The 16,004-nt window shown below is 35.3% G+C and overlaps 1 protein-coding gene across 1 annotated transcript in view; it reads right to left on the reverse strand.

The window, feature by feature from the left end:
* The window catches only part of CCDC91 (coiled-coil domain containing 91), a 138,516-nt gene that overhangs the window by 45,249 nt on the left and 77,263 nt on the right, over positions 1 to 16,004 (reverse strand). Inside the window, exons 9-10 of the mRNA XM_065647939.1 lie at positions 2,465 to 2,557; positions 2,216 to 2,284 (exon numbers count right to left, since the gene is read on the reverse strand). Coding sequence (XP_065504011.1) covers positions 2,216 to 2,284; positions 2,465 to 2,557 — 162 coding nt within the window. The remainder of the gene's footprint in view (positions 1 to 2,215; positions 2,285 to 2,464; positions 2,558 to 16,004) is intronic.

Here is a 16,004-nt window from a genome sequence, read left to right on the forward strand (position 1 = left end):
AAGTCCAAAAACAGTTTGAGCACTTTCTGTGGCAAAGTAGCCAATACATACTTAAAACAAATGCACCTTCCCTCCCAAAGATCCTTAGCTATGCATTGTATAAAGATGTACTGTTTCATCAGGATTTTTCCCAATATTTACAGTCTTGTTCAACCTGTTCATCAATGACCTGGATGCCGATGACACAAAACTGGGAGGAAGGGTTGATACACCAGAAGGCTATGCTGCCATTCAGAGTGATCTGGACAGGCTGGAGGACTGGACAGAGAAGAACCTGATGAAATTCAACAAGGGCAAGTGTAGAGTCCTGTACCTGGGGAGGAATAACCCCAGGCACCAGGACAGGTTGGGGGCTGACCTGCTGGAAAGCAGTACTGCAGAGAAGGACCTGGGAGTCCTGGTGGACAACAGGTTGACCATGAGTCAGCAATGTGCCCTTGTGGCCAAGAAGGCCAATAGTATCCTGGGGTTCATTAGGAAAAGTGTGACCAGCAGGTCGAAGGAGCTTATCCTCCCATTCTATTCTGCCCTGGTGAGGCCACATCTGGAGTACTGTGTCCAGTTCTGGGCTCCCCGGTTTAAGATGGACAAGGAGTTACTGGACAGAGTCCAGCAGAGGACTACAAAGACAGTCAGGGGTCTGGAGCACCATTTTATGAGGAAAGACCGAGAGAGATGCATCTGTTCAGCCTGAAGAAGACCAAGAGTAGATCTTATAAATGCTTATAAATATCTCCAGAGTGGGTGTCAAGAGGATGGGACCAGACTCTTTCAGTGGTATCCAATGATTGGATGAGGGGCAATGGTCACAGACTGAAACACAGGAGGTTCCATCTGAATATGAGGAGAAACTTCTTTACTTTGAGGGTGCCAGAGCACTGGAACAGGCTGCCCAGAGAGGTCATGGAGTCTTCTTCTCTGGAGACATTCAAAACCTTCCTGGACAAATTCCTGTGAGATTTGCTCTGGGTAAACCTGCTTTAGCAGGTGGGTTGGACAGATGATCTCCAGAGGTCCCTTCCAACCCCAACCATTCTGTGTTTATATTCAACCATTACATGAAATTGTCAGAAGACACGTACTGAATTTGAAGTAACAAGGACAGCTCTATATGTGCTAAGCCACACAAATATATTTACCAGCAAGACAACAATTGTGTAATAACTACGGACGAATAATGGCAAGCTGAAGTTCAAAATAAACAAACATGGACTGACAAATCACACTCACACACCCATCAGTTTTAATAAGCTTGCAGGTCATTCCAATGCCCTTTGGTGGTGATTATGGAACTGATCAAGTGAAGTTATAATTGGCAAAAAATACTAGGTTCCTCAAAGACCTACACTTATAAATACAGTTGTTTCTTGTAATTAATTGAGACTTAGTTTTTTTATTTATACATTAAATTATTTTATCATACACACGTTTTCCCTTGGATATCAACCATGTAACAGATGTTTCTTGTGTTACTGAATGTTACTCAGAGAAGTGCTCAGCTTGTGTTCACATACTACATAGGAAGATATACAGGAAATTAAAATATAGCCTAACCAATTGTGCAAGGTCGCATCCATCACTAGTTTTCCCAGATCATTACATGCAACTGAAATTTTGTACTGGATTCTACATCAGGATTAGAAATGAGTAATAGCTTAACATTTACAAAATTATTGTCCTCACTCCAATGCACTTAATAATCAAGTAGGCTGAAGAAATCGTATTTTTAAAAGTGTATACTCACTTTTAGTCAAACATTGACTTTCATAAGTGAAAACCTGTTAAAATGTACAATTTTTAATACGATTTATAAAATAGTTCTCTCCTCACTGAAAATGACCATATTTAACAAAAGTTAAATAAGACACAATGCTAATTGTCTCATTAAGATCATCCATCGACCCTGCTACCTAGCTCTTCAAATCAAGATGTATTGATATGGTTCAGCGAACAACCACAAAACCAGATATTTAGGTAACACCAACAACCGAAGTGCTATATTGCAACTTAGAAGCAAGTTATATAAACTGTCTGTATTAAGGCATAGCATATAGCAGATATGTACAGGATGTATAGAAATAGCTTCCTTTAACCACAGATGAGAACATAGAGTTTGACAAATTTAGTTATGAAATAAGAATGAGTTGCTGGACTTGGCATTTGTAATGACACACATGGAATCTACATTGCATGTCTACTACTTAACAAGTGATACCTTTGCAGCAGCTGCCACAGCCTCCTTACTTCTTTGTCTTTCTTCATCCAAACATTTGTCAAGCACTTCCTGTAAATGTTATGAAAAATTAAGCTGCAATACACAATAGAGGAGTAGCTAAAAATCATTTCAAACAGTCAGAGTGCTTGAGAAAGCTTCCTCTTCCCGTCAATGATTGCAATGGAATCATTCCCACTGTACTCCAAGGTACAGATCAGGCCTCTTTTTTCTGGTAAATAACAGCCATACCTTGTGTTTTTGTGACTGCTGCATCAAAGCTTCTTCGATCTTTTCTGATAACACCTCCTTCTCTGCTTCCAAAATGTCAAAAAGTCGCTGATGCTATTGGGAGAAAACATCCATATTATTGTAACCACAATCTGCTAGTAGAAGAACTCATCCAAGACACTTCGGTTTGTCAGTTCCTTACAAAATGACTTAAAACGTAGATTCAGTTAAATGACATACACAGCACTCCTTTAACTGATTTCATGCCATGGAAAAAAAATTACAATAAAAGAAATGTTTAGCCTCCTGATTATCTAATTTTTCCTCTGAGTCTGAAGAGTATTAGGAAAGCAGCTGACAAAAAAATCACTATATAAAAGCAACACTTATAAAATTTATAAGGATGGTCTAAGCAACATCACACTTTAAACATTGCATTTAAACAGCTGCAGAACTTAAACTATGCTTGTACTACCTTTCAGTTATACATATAGAGTACAGAAGGGAAATGTATTTTTTCAACCATTTGTGATACCATGAGCTTTGAAAGCCAGGAAATGAGAGCAAAAGAGAATGCTAGTGTCTTCTAATTGTTGTCTAATCTGAAACATTTTCCAGGGAGAAAATGAACACAAAGTGACCAAGTAGTCTACATGTAGACTTATATTCTGTTACTGTTCTTAATCACAACCCATTTATCTATTTTTCATTAAACCAATTAAAACATTTGAAAGATGTGCTGTTTGCCCGTAAGAGCTAAGCTGTTTTCCAAAACCAGAAAATATTACTGGAAATTATTAATGTTGGGTATTTGTCATGAGATAACTGCTAGCAAATTGGTACACTTTTTTCATGTTATTTAAGAGATGATACATTATAACCTTATAGTATCGATACATAATAATACTTTACAAGATCATCCAAGGGAAAGTGTAACCGTAGAGTTTTATGTTAATAAAAGCATATATAACGAACATAAAATCTTTACACGAACACTTATGCAAGCAAATACCCCTTTCACCAGCACTTCTAAGAAACAGTCATTTCTGTTTCATGAATTTTATTATGTTTTAATTGTAAGTGTCTCTAATGGCAGCTAGAAATACATTACCAAACTGCAATACTATGTTCTGAAAAATATTTTTTCACTGAAGAATAGAATAGAATAGAAAGCTTCTATACTGCTTTATAAAATAAAACACCTATCTGCCCTTCCAGGATAAACATGTAAAGAGACATTTCCTTATGAATTTACTTAAAATAGGTCTGAATGGAGCAGACATATTCTAATGGAAAACACCTGTGGAAGGAGAGGTGAAACTCACATCATGGTTATACTTAATGATGTGTAACTAACTTTTCTTGTGGACTCTGTATTTTCAGACATCAGCGTTAACTATCGGGGCACTTACAGATTTTTTTTTTTTCCCCAGTAACTCGAAGGTGAAACAATAAATGGATTTTATTAGTTAAATGATCTCCATGACTCTTCACTTGACTGACTGCAGAGACTACAAACCTTCACTTTCATTTGGAAGAATGACTCAATAGAAGACAAATATTTTATCAGGCATATGCCACAAGCCAAAGTTTACTAATGTTAATTAAAAGACTGAAACTTTATTTGCTCCAGTGAAGAATCAGTGAGAGACTTTCTAAGGAGAGCTCATTAAAGAAAATCACCTGTGTCTTTAAAACATCCACAATGGAATAGCAGTCAACTTGTTCAGTGAGATTAGAATTTCTAGTGTAAGACTTGTAGGCATTTAATTCCAGTTTGACCATCAGATTTCTAGGTTAGATATGAAGACTGTGTATGGATATTTAAAGTTGCCATAATGGGCCAGCTACCAGATATATTTTACAACAGTCTCCGTGGGACTACAATTTTCAGCCTTTAAACTTCAGAGCAGGTTTAGAAATTTTATTTTACATATCTGTATAAGAAAACATTCAAGCCCATCCTGGAAGTCCTGAAATAATGCAGACATTTGCATTAATACAATGTAGAACATGGCCAATGGAGACAAATAACTTCTGTTCTCCCTGCAGATAAAATACGTTCATGACTGCAGCCTCCCACATGACCCTAACATCACTACACAGCAGTTTACTTTTCATAAAGCTGTAGTAGACCTACGACCCTGAAAAACATGGATATCAGCACCAAAACATTTTTATCATAATGAAACCTGAAAAGTTCTGATCTCTAATACAGCTCTGAACTGAAAAGGTATCTCCTTGACTGCAAAGAAGAGTTCACAACTAAATCCAGAGATCAGCTCTTTGTACAAAACAAGAAAATATTACTCCAGCTGGTTGTTACAGCAATGAGGAGTTTAACACCACCTGCACGTATCTGTCAAATTCAATCAGTTCCATGGAGATACAGCATAGAAAACAAATGGAAATATAGATAGCAGCATAAAACTCAGTAAAGGGAAATCTTTAAAATACAATATACTGCTTTTGCTTGCCACTTTAACTACAAAAAAGGTCACCTAATGAGTGAACAATTACCATAAAAATGAAGACTTCTGTGACTGCCATTTGCATTATGATTACTTTAATTGAGCTAAGGGTCTCCTACTTCCTTGGTAGATTAGAATATCTAGATGGTATTACATTTTAAGTTATATGGTATTCACAGAAATTCAGTAAGAACTGTATTAAGAATAGTACCTGTGTATAAAAACACACCAGTTCCTATTTTTCAAGCTACTAAAGGTAACTATTTGTGAGGATATTTAGAATGCTTTCAAAATAAAAGCTAATGACTTCTGGCATATTTCAATGCAACTTCTTTTACATTACACAGCATCCCTATTTCTCATCAAAATGTAAAATTTATAATTTCAAGATCATAAGGCTCTGGTGAAGAGTTTGGCATGTCTCCTCCTATTGTAATGTAAATGTTTATTCATGTGGAATAATCCTTCCATAAATGGTTACTTTCATATCTGAACTTTTGAAAGTTCATAAACCATCACAAATGTTGCAACAGCTGTCCATACAACGCAGTAAAGCAAATTCTCTTGTACTAGTTCTAGAGAAATACCATGAAGAACTGTTTATTTGGCTTCAGAATTTCTATTTGGCCAAATAGTTTTCTTTTTCCGAGAGAAATGTACCTTCAGTTATTAAATTACATAAATTATATAAAAAGAAATAACTAACTGGAAATAGACAAAGCAGAATAAAATAACATGAACTGTTTCTCGCTGAAACAGGTCTTGAGTCTAGAAAGCCCATATTGCATAGTTAGCATAGATACATCAAAAAGCACGAAAGCTTCCATTCTGTATGTAATTAATAAACAATGTAATTACTTATCAAGTACTTTTTTTTTTTTTCACAGTACTGTGCCCCACAGAAGTATTAGCCCTCACAGGGAGACATGGAATTTCCTTCGAAGCTGTGCTTATTAAAATGAAGTAAAGCAAGCTCAGTGGTACTATTAATCCATTTCATAGAAAAGAATGCACCACCTTGTCACCTGAATTCCTTTTTACAGAAGCACAGATCTTTCAAAGGCATACTCAGGTTTCCAGGTTATGCATAACACTTGGGCAGAAAATGTGGCAAGTTATGGACAGTAAAGCTTTCTGTGCATGCTCTCTTCTGTCAGCGATCAAGAAAATTTTAGCTATTTCTGTATAAAGACAGCATTCTGCCAGACTCTGAAAAAAGCAGTAATGCAAAGGAATTGATTAGCGAATGTATGAATAGAAATCCAAGCTCTTAGTTTAAACGTCTCTACACAGCTATCTATTGTAATCCCACTGGAACTAGTCTTTAAATTAGGGCAACTAGCATGGTACTTCAGATTTAAAAATAATCCACATGCCTTCTATGTAGAAGTTTATTTTCTAGACATATGCAGAATCACTTAGGATTCTGGTACTGAATGGCCATGATAAACTTCATACACATTCACTTCTTCATCAGTTGGTCTTTCAGATGAATTTATTAAGGGGAATTGAAGGTTAAAAACAAATAAAAGGTGACAGTTTCACTTCAACACTTACTCATTTGAGAGCTTTCAAGTGCTTTTGTATTTTTAGCTAACAGGAAATAACAGTATGTTTTAGGCTCATTTACTTGCCTTGTAGATTTTTGTTAAACTTAAGTAATGGTCTCTTAACAATACAGACTATTGCCGAATTAAAGATTATATATGCTGAGATAAATGCCTACCCCCTCTCCTTCTCAACAGAAATAAAACTTATAGAAAGGCCGTGAGTTGAATGAATCTCTTTCAGCCTTTCCAGTTTCCATAGGTAAGAATTATGAACATGTTCCTCTCTCTGTTAGACAGTATTAAAGGGATAAAGGAAAAGTGTTGAGACTTAGGGCACCACTCTGAGATATCTATATAGTGAATTTTGATTCCCAAGCACCGTAGAGGCCACTTTCTTCAAGGCTTAACTGGATGTCAAAGTTGGAGGTCTCCTGGTAATTGTAGCTGTCAAGAGGATATTGCCCATGCTTCAACAAGTAAGCCTAATAAAAGCCTTAGACAAAGAGTGATCAGCCTCCTGTAAGTAGGCTAATGAGTTTATCAGACCCAACAGTCCTATGAAAAATAATCTATTCCAGTTTCTTCACTTCCTGTGAAAATTATGATGGAGACCTATTTATGGAGCCTATGTTTAGAAAAAAAGCACCTGATCTGTGTAGACTATAAGACAGTGTCCATTAAGTTTCTAAACATAAGTTGAAGTGAGGATTTCCTTTATTAATCAATAATCCAAGAATGAAAAAGCAGGTAAGAAAATTCTAAATATGCTGGGACTTTGAATGCAACTATCCAGCTGTTATTAAACAAATATACATTACTGACTCTCTGGACTAAAGTGGAAAAGTGAAAATTGATGAAAAGTCATGGCTACAGATAATCTTAAAATAAGAACAGTAATAACAAAAAATGTCCCGAACTGGAAACAGAGTGGATGAACCACTGTGAGGCCAAAATAAATCTCAGTGAAAACTCCACTTCAGTGCAACAAGAAAGTTTTCAGCCAGTATGAGTTTGCTAGGCTGCACATTCATGTTGTACATGTTATCTATAAGGCACAGTACAACACTACGCAGAGATACTTGGCCAGATCTAAAAACCTTTAGCTTCGTTACAACAAATCTCTTCGTTACAACAGATCTCTTCAATGTATTACTCTATCTGAACTGATTTCTATACTCCAGCACCCTTACCTAGCCCTCTTTCTGACAAAGTTATAATTTGCTTCCTTTTACTCCTTAGATAGGGAGTATAGGGTTAAGAGTGCAAAATTCTGATGTGTAAAAATTCTGAAGAGCAAATAGTAGTGGGACATGACCGCTCAACGAGACACAAGAAAGTGTTTTCCAATAAAAGAAAAAAATCAAACTTTTTAGAAAGTGGTATTCCAAAGTGGAGAGAAATACTAGTATTTCTACCCTGCTCTCTGGAAAGCAGCATGAGAGGGTCAAGAAGAGTCTTCTGAAAATCAATTTAAAACAAAAGGCATTCAAAAATAGGTTATAATGTTTTTCTCCCTGCAAGAAGTTCTCTAGGCAATGGTTCCAAATGAAAACCGTTTGATGTAGATTCAAACATAAATACAGAGGCCCTGTGGTTTTTCTTGATTCCTGTAAAAAAGGAATCCAAAAAATCTTTCTTTTTTTTCCTGGAATGTGAGTCACAGAAGACATTGTAAACAGATTTAATCACAATAGCAACTAGTCAGTATTTTTTGTTCTTTTTACATATTAAATTAATTTCTAAGGAATCGTGACATTTTTCTTTCATGTAAGCATCTTTTGAAGGATTACATAGTATATATTACAACAATTTATGGAGTGAATGAATGCAGGATATGAGCTATTTCACAGCTAAAATGCTGTATAAAAGCTATTAATAACTAATTCTAACTTAGTACAGTTATATTTCCTTGCATGTTCCTACTAATCCTAAGCTGCAAGTTTATAGACAAAAAGAAAATAGGGTATCTTGCATGAAGGGAAATGCTTTTAAAAAATATTTATATAGTTTCTCCTGGGCCCTGTACTGTTTCACTGAAAAGGAAACGAGTACCAGATTTCATCGACAAACGAAGATGCAATTCTTTGGCTATAACTAATAGGCATCTAATTTATGTTTCTGCAGATGGGTTCCTTCACAATATTGAGTAAATCATCCTGTACAGATCACCAAACTCAGTATGGATAAATTCATTTTGTCAGCTGCTATTCATAGCTTATGTAAAAGTAGTCAGTTAGATAATCATTCAAAACCAAAACTGCATACAACATCACAGACCAAAGTTATTATGAATATCCCAACACTAAACAGAAAAAAAAAAAAAAGCTTGCGTTATTTGTAGTGTCACTGTAGGAAAATAATGATATTTCACACTTTCACAGATCTTTCATCATATGAAACAATTTTCACACAGTAATGAAACGACACTTGGAGCCTTGTTTTAATGGCGTAATTCTGAAAAACAGTATATTAAGTCATAAATATGTCTAATTCACCCTCAGTGAATGACCATTTTTTCTTGTAATAAAAATCTACTGAATTGTTTAGTCTAATGAAACTGCACTGTAGTTAGTAGTTTAACAGAAAAAACACAGGCATAGTAAGACTTTACCTCTCATCTCCAATATAATTATATTTTTGTCTACCTTCATTACATATGGACTTAGAACAACCCCTGTCCCTCAAGATCTGGGAAAAATTGTTTTCAGAAACATTTAATAAATGTTCCAGTATTTCATCAGCAGGAATAATAAACCACTGGATTAGACTTTTTAAGAATTCACCAATTCAAGTTTGTTCACCTATTTGAACAAGAAACCTTCTTAACTCATGAAGTTCTACTTTTATTTCTGTCTCTGATGAACGAATCTAACAGTAGGAAGAAATACCACAGGTCATGAGAAACATCTCTATGTGAAAGGAAGATGACATAACAAAAATACACAGTTATAGCATCATGATTTGGTAATGTTATCAAAATACGTCCATTCCTACATCCTATTCAAAATATTATCCTGAGGAAAACAGCAAATTATGGAAATTAAACCACTAGCGATAGTCTCCTGCCTCTGTAGAAAGGCTAGCTATATTTAACAGCATATTCTTTTACACTGCACCTTTTCTTCACCACTGCTAAGCTATGCCCATGTCAAATGATGAGCTCTACTAATCAGGACTGGTTTCCTACGTTGTCCTCAATATCTGTGGCATCTGAGTGTTTGGCAGCACAAGGTGGAAAATCTGTCAGAAGAATTCCAACATCTGTTACATGTTTCCACTTCCTCAAATTATAACTTATTACTGCATGGTTGAACTGTATCTTTTTGCCAGTTCGAGGTCCAAGTGGCAACAAAGCAGCAAAACTTTTGTAAGAGAAAGCTCAGGAATCAGCAAAACATTATTGAACCAGAAAAGTCAAAATAATGAAAATATAAAGAAAAATTATAATAGTGGTAATAAAATAACTCGGCCTATACTCGTACTCACGGTTCCACTCAGCATTATACAGGCAGCATGTAAACTGTATAATTTCAGGCACATCAGAGACTGAAACTAAGCTTAAAAACACTTTGTTGCATATGTGCTTTATTGGTTTTATCAATAAAGAAGCTATACAAACTCATCTAATAATGCAAATGCTTTTCTCAGAAAGCATACATAGTAATAGAGACTATTCAAAAACCCACAGGTTTTGAGGTCCTAAGGATACAGAGACAAGGAACTTCAGTAAAAATATGAAGGAAAAAAAAGTATTAATTAGCCCTTCTGTTTTTGTGATCTGATTCATTCCACAGCCTGTAATAGTTTCCACAGAATTGCTCCATCTATCAGAAAAAATAAAAGGAAATGAGCTCCTAAAATACGAGCAATATAAACAGCAAAAGGTTCAGTAACAGAAGATAGCAAAAGGGAGTAAAAAAAATTTTTCAACAATAGCTGACAGAAAAATAATTGAGAAAACTCATACTATATAATTTAGTTGTTTAATATTGAATTGATATAAATTAATAACAAGTATTGAAGATTTTAAGGATACTTGAAACATAAGCAAAAATCACACTAAAGAGCTACTTTCAAGTGGAACTTGACAAATCAAAGGAAACAAATACAATTTCAAAATAAGATTTTTGGTCGAGATGCTGAAAGTATGCTGGCTGAATTAACAGTGCAAAGGGACTGCAAAGTCATCCTTTAACTAGCTTGTGATAGTGGATAGATTCTAATGAAGTTAGAAGACTCTGTTTTTTCCAAAAATTAGATATGCCTTTGAATCTTAACAACGTAACTTTTACTTTGGGAGGTAAATACTAAGCAATACTGGATACAAAGTCAACACATACAAAACAAAAAGAGCAAGGATAAATCAAACTATTTCAGGATTTAAGGGGAAAAAAACCTCCAACCATCCAAAAAAGAAAAAAAGCCTTCCCAGAACAGGAATAGCCGATTCTTGATCTTTTCACTCTAATCCTCTTTATATACACAGAAAACATAGATTATGAATTTAGGACTAAATGACTCAAATTGACAAAAGCATTCTAATAGATACTTTCCCCCCTCTCCTCTCCCCCTTTACATAATCAGGAACTACCAGAGAATAAAGAAGTTCTGAGACCGCCTAACTTTGCTTTTGGCAGAAGAGCAGCTGACCTGAAAAGACACATCTAGATGAACTATGTTTAAGGATGAAAAGTTAGGTGCAAAGTGAATTAAATGAAAATGTAACAGGAATGACTGATAGAAAGTGCTTTGTTTTGGAGCAAATGAATAAACAGTTACTCCCATAGCAGCAAAGTGAAAGATTTCTGAGAACTGAGAGGAAATGCCCAAGGAAGAGGACACGATAAACGCTCTCAAGAATTTCCAAACCTATCATAGTTGGACATAATGAACAAGAAAAGCTATGTCCACTGCTTTCTTCATTTTTTCCAGTCTGCAAGTCTTCAGGACTGTTCAACTACCTATACTCTCACTGCAAAAATCGGCTAATGTCTCCTAAAAATGCAAATATTATATAACAATCTAGTTTGCTCCCTTCAAGATCAGGCATTAAATAGATTTCAGAATTACTAACATTAGATGGGAAAAACACAGAACCTCTTTTATCTACAAAAATAAATAATCAAAGTTCATAAAATAAGCATTATTATATAAACATGCTGCACATTATGAGTAGATGTAAGAACAAGATTAGAAATAATAGAAAATTATAATTCCTGACTGAGGAACTAATGCTGAATGAAATAAACATTTTCTCTGGCAAACAAACAATCATTGGCTATACAAGACAAGTATTTTTTACATTTGACATTTTAGGAATTGTTGGACTTACTGGTACTGCTACTTACTAGTACTCTTCACAGAAGGCTATGCAAAACACATCAAAATGCATCATCCAAATACTGAAGAAGGCACCTGTCACATTCCAGCAGCTCGTTACTATTGTCACACGAGTCCTTCTTGGAAGCATTATACACTTCAAAAAACTGAGTTCTAGCAAACTGAACTTGTATTCTTACTGACCTTTCAGCAAATTGTTCTTAAATTGAAGCTAAACCAATACTTTTCTGAGCATGCCTTAAAAAAAGGGCACAAGTTTTCATGCCACCAAACAGATTTTGAACTACTATTTATGATACAAATGACAGTCAAAATCATGATAAAGCAAAGAGGAAAAAGAGTAAAGGACATGGGGTTAACTCTACTATCTTAAACATTGTTGCATCTACAAAGGCCAGATTTGTTTCATAGCTTCACATAAAATCATCCTGAAAAACATCAATTTTCAAAAGTGCAGAGGAAGCATTTAACTGAGTTCTTTCCTTTTTATGTGACACTTCCAGTATTGTTCTGTCTCAGCAAGTAGACTAGCAGCTCCTTTGGCTTCTTAAATTACGGAGAAAAAAATCAGCATAATATACTCTATACAAAGGAAAACTGTAGGCCACACATTCTTAAGGGTTTACTAAGTTGAAGAAGTTCAGCCCAGGAAAGGAATATGCATGTAACTGAACTACAGAATTAAAGATTTCTATTGCTTGTCTTTCTTTATTCTTCTTTTACATGAATCAAAATGGAAAAGATGCTGACTAACAAAATTAAGTACCACAGTAAAATATATCCCCTTTAACTACATCCAAGCATGAAAACACTACACAGCATGTCCAGTTGCTTCTCTTTGATTGATACTGCTTCCACAGGAAAATACAGAGAAAAAGAGGAATATGTGTGATCTGAGCCTCATTTGACATGTACTTTAGTCCCTTCCTATCCAAGAATGCTTGTTGCACACTGTTTAGAAGACAATAAGGAAGGAGACCGTCAAGGTAAGGAATGAAAAGTGCAAGATAAATAAAGAGAGGGAAAATGATTTCTCATCAATGAGCAGTGATTTGCTACAGGTATTTAAGATTTTATTTTACCTAAATACATATATCATTAACTGTTTTAAAAACAATATAAAAATCATCCTCAATGTAGTCTACTTTTTTAACACCATCTACTTTAAATAGTGAGATAAATTTCTAACACATTATCATTTCTAGGACTTCCAGTGAAAACAGGTCATTCCTTTTACATTATCATGCTCATCATCTAGCAAACTTAATGAGAAAATTTCTAAGAACATCCTAGCTACATAGTAAATACTTTTAAATAATAGATTCTTCATAGCCCATCTCTTTATGGTGCCTTTTGTGCTCCATGTTTTTCAAGTTACTCAGTCTCTATGTCTTCTCTATGTTCAGAAGGAAAACTTACTTTGATGTTTGAACAGACTACTTCTAATCAAACACTGGAAAATAGGGAAGGCTGAAAGACACTCTATTCCACCTATTGAAGTATGGAACAGCAGAATATGGTCAGCGACACCTGCCCCTGCTGGCTGCACCCAGAATCCAACCCAGGTAATTGGTTTGTTACAAAGTCCCAGTGATGAAATCACATTTCTCCATAAGTATGAGATATATTTAATGAAATTAATTTTTTTATATATATATATATATATATGTATATTTTTAAAATATCTGCTTTTTCCCTGCTAAAAATTAAAGTATGCCCAGCCTGTAAACCTTTTCCATGTCTCATTTGTCATAAAAAATTACTAACACTTACTAAAGAAGGTAGAACTATGATCTAAATTTGTCAGTAATCTCTCAGAGAGAGAAATTTTACTGTCAGATGCCTGGTTTGGTTTTAGATTTTGTTTGAGGTTTTGGTTTTGGTTTTAATATTCATACTTTAAAAGATAGATATTGTTATACCCCATGTAGCATCTCACTTGTAGTACTGACCAACATCTGACTATACTGAGGCACTTTTATTAACTTGCACTAATACATGCCTTCATTTTCTGAGTATTAAAAAATTATATTCAAAGTTTTTTGATCATGTTTTTCAGTATGTATTTTCTTACAGCATGAGTTAAATCACAAGATCAAAGTTCGCGTTCATTTTCAGGAGGCAACATCAAATATGTTTGTTTCTCAAAATAGATAAGGATGAAATTTGTGATTTTCCAACTTGTAATAAACTGACGTGTTTTCCAATGACATTTTCTCTGATATCCTCAAATACTAGAAATGTACAACTGACATGCGTTGCTTTCCCAAATATTCACTTTATGATGTGCCTGATTCCTGGCATAGAGCAGAAGAGTTCTCATGGTCTTGTTCATTGATGAAAGATACCATGACCCTGGTGCCCCTGAATGTGCCACAAGAACGCCTGTTTGCTTTTTGAAATGTTGATATGAGAGTAAATTTCCTTGAAAAAAACAGCAGCCCTAGAGATTGTTCCTCAGGAAGCATCCATTACACTGATCATCAATTTCTTGGAAGAAGCTGGTCCTTTCAAAACATTCCAGGAAATGGGGAAGGAGACCCATAAACTTCAGACCCAGGGGACATTTGAGATTGCATATACAAGACAAGTGACATGAAAGGTCTAAGAAAAGAGTAGATGTAGAAATACTGGGCATCTGTGGGCAGTAACTGAACAGTAACTGATACCACCAGCTCATCTCTCAAGTGTTTGTTTCAAAAGCAATGGACAGTGGAAATGATTACTACAGAGGGACACTTCACTGAGAGGCAGTTCAGTATAGTATGTCAAAGAGTATATTGAACTTCAAGCAAATGAAACTCGACTAGAAAATAGACTGGAACTTTCTTACTTTAGGATCAGTGGGGAAGGCATCTGTCAGAAGGGCCAGAATAGAAAATGGTTCAGAATTTTACTTTGGAGAAGTTTCTGCAGTTTTAGCAATGTTCTAAACTGCAGGCCTACGGAGTTAGAACTAGAAGAAGAGTGCGGTAAACAGAGAGTCTGAAACAAGGTATAGAACTGAACATAATTTGTGTTGATGGGCTGATGGTTCCCTCTTGTACATGATGATGATACTACCTATAGCTAGCCGATATGCTGCAAAACCTCACATGGAATGATCAAAGATGTATTGCACAAATTTGTCCAGCAGAGAAGAACTGAGATAGAACCATAGAACTAGGCCTCTAACATCTTGCCCTACTCCTGGAAGATACAGCCTTGTACACTGACCTTATCACCAGTGTGCTACCTCTCTAAACAGACTTTTAACATGTATCTCCATTATAGGCACAACAACCTGATAAAATACAGCTTCAAAAGCAGAAACTTAAATAAACTCTAATGACAGGCTACAGACAAGCAGAGAAAAACAGCCTTTTCTCCTTCTCAAAGAGATACTTTTGGGAGGGAGGGGTATGGGAATTTAGGGGGAAAATGGGATTCAGAGAAAGCATGAGGAAGGAGTCATGAGATAATCTTGATTTGAGGGACTGGAAAGAAAAGAGTAGAAAATTTAGAAGGAATGGAAAATGAGGACAAAAAATTATGTGGGTTGATAAAGTTTTATGTGGGCTTCAAAGTTTGAAGGCAAAATACTGCTTGTAAGGCAAGAATATTAGAATAGAAAAAAAAAAGATATGTTTGTGTACAGAACACACTTGCACTGTGTGATTACTGCTGTGCCAAAAACCAAATCCTAAACCAAAACACCGAAGCATACATTTAAGAATAGATTCATTCAAAAAGAATAAAAACATACTACACATTTTTCAGATCTCTTCCAACAAAGATTTAGGAGCGAACAAAATTTGCCAGTATAAACCGTATTTTATTAAACCTGGTAGTTCTACTATTAATTTAAGGATTCACACTTGTCTACTTGATTAGGCTTCAAAATCCCAGTTTTATATTACAATTAAAGGTGGTAAACTTTATTGAGTTGAATAAGAAATGACTTGGAAGTTTATGAAAAAATGTAAACCTTTTCTGAGATCCAAAGAGGGTGTTAAATTGCATTAAATGTACACATGATATGAACTGGGCACTGTGTCATGTCACATGTACTCTCCTGTTCTACGACCAAGAACAGGTCCCTTTTGTTGTTAGGTTCTCCCAGGTAAATCTGAACCTCTTGAACACGTTTTCACATTCCTGTCCCAACCTTTTGGTTTGCAATGCAAATGTAAGAGATCATGGGAGCAATGTTTTTGCTCA

The sequence above is a fragment of the Caloenas nicobarica genome, chromosome 1, assembly GCF_036013445.1.
Source record: "Caloenas nicobarica isolate bCalNic1 chromosome 1, bCalNic1.hap1, whole genome shotgun sequence".
NCBI lineage: Eukaryota > Metazoa > Chordata > Aves > Columbiformes > Columbidae > Caloenas > Caloenas nicobarica.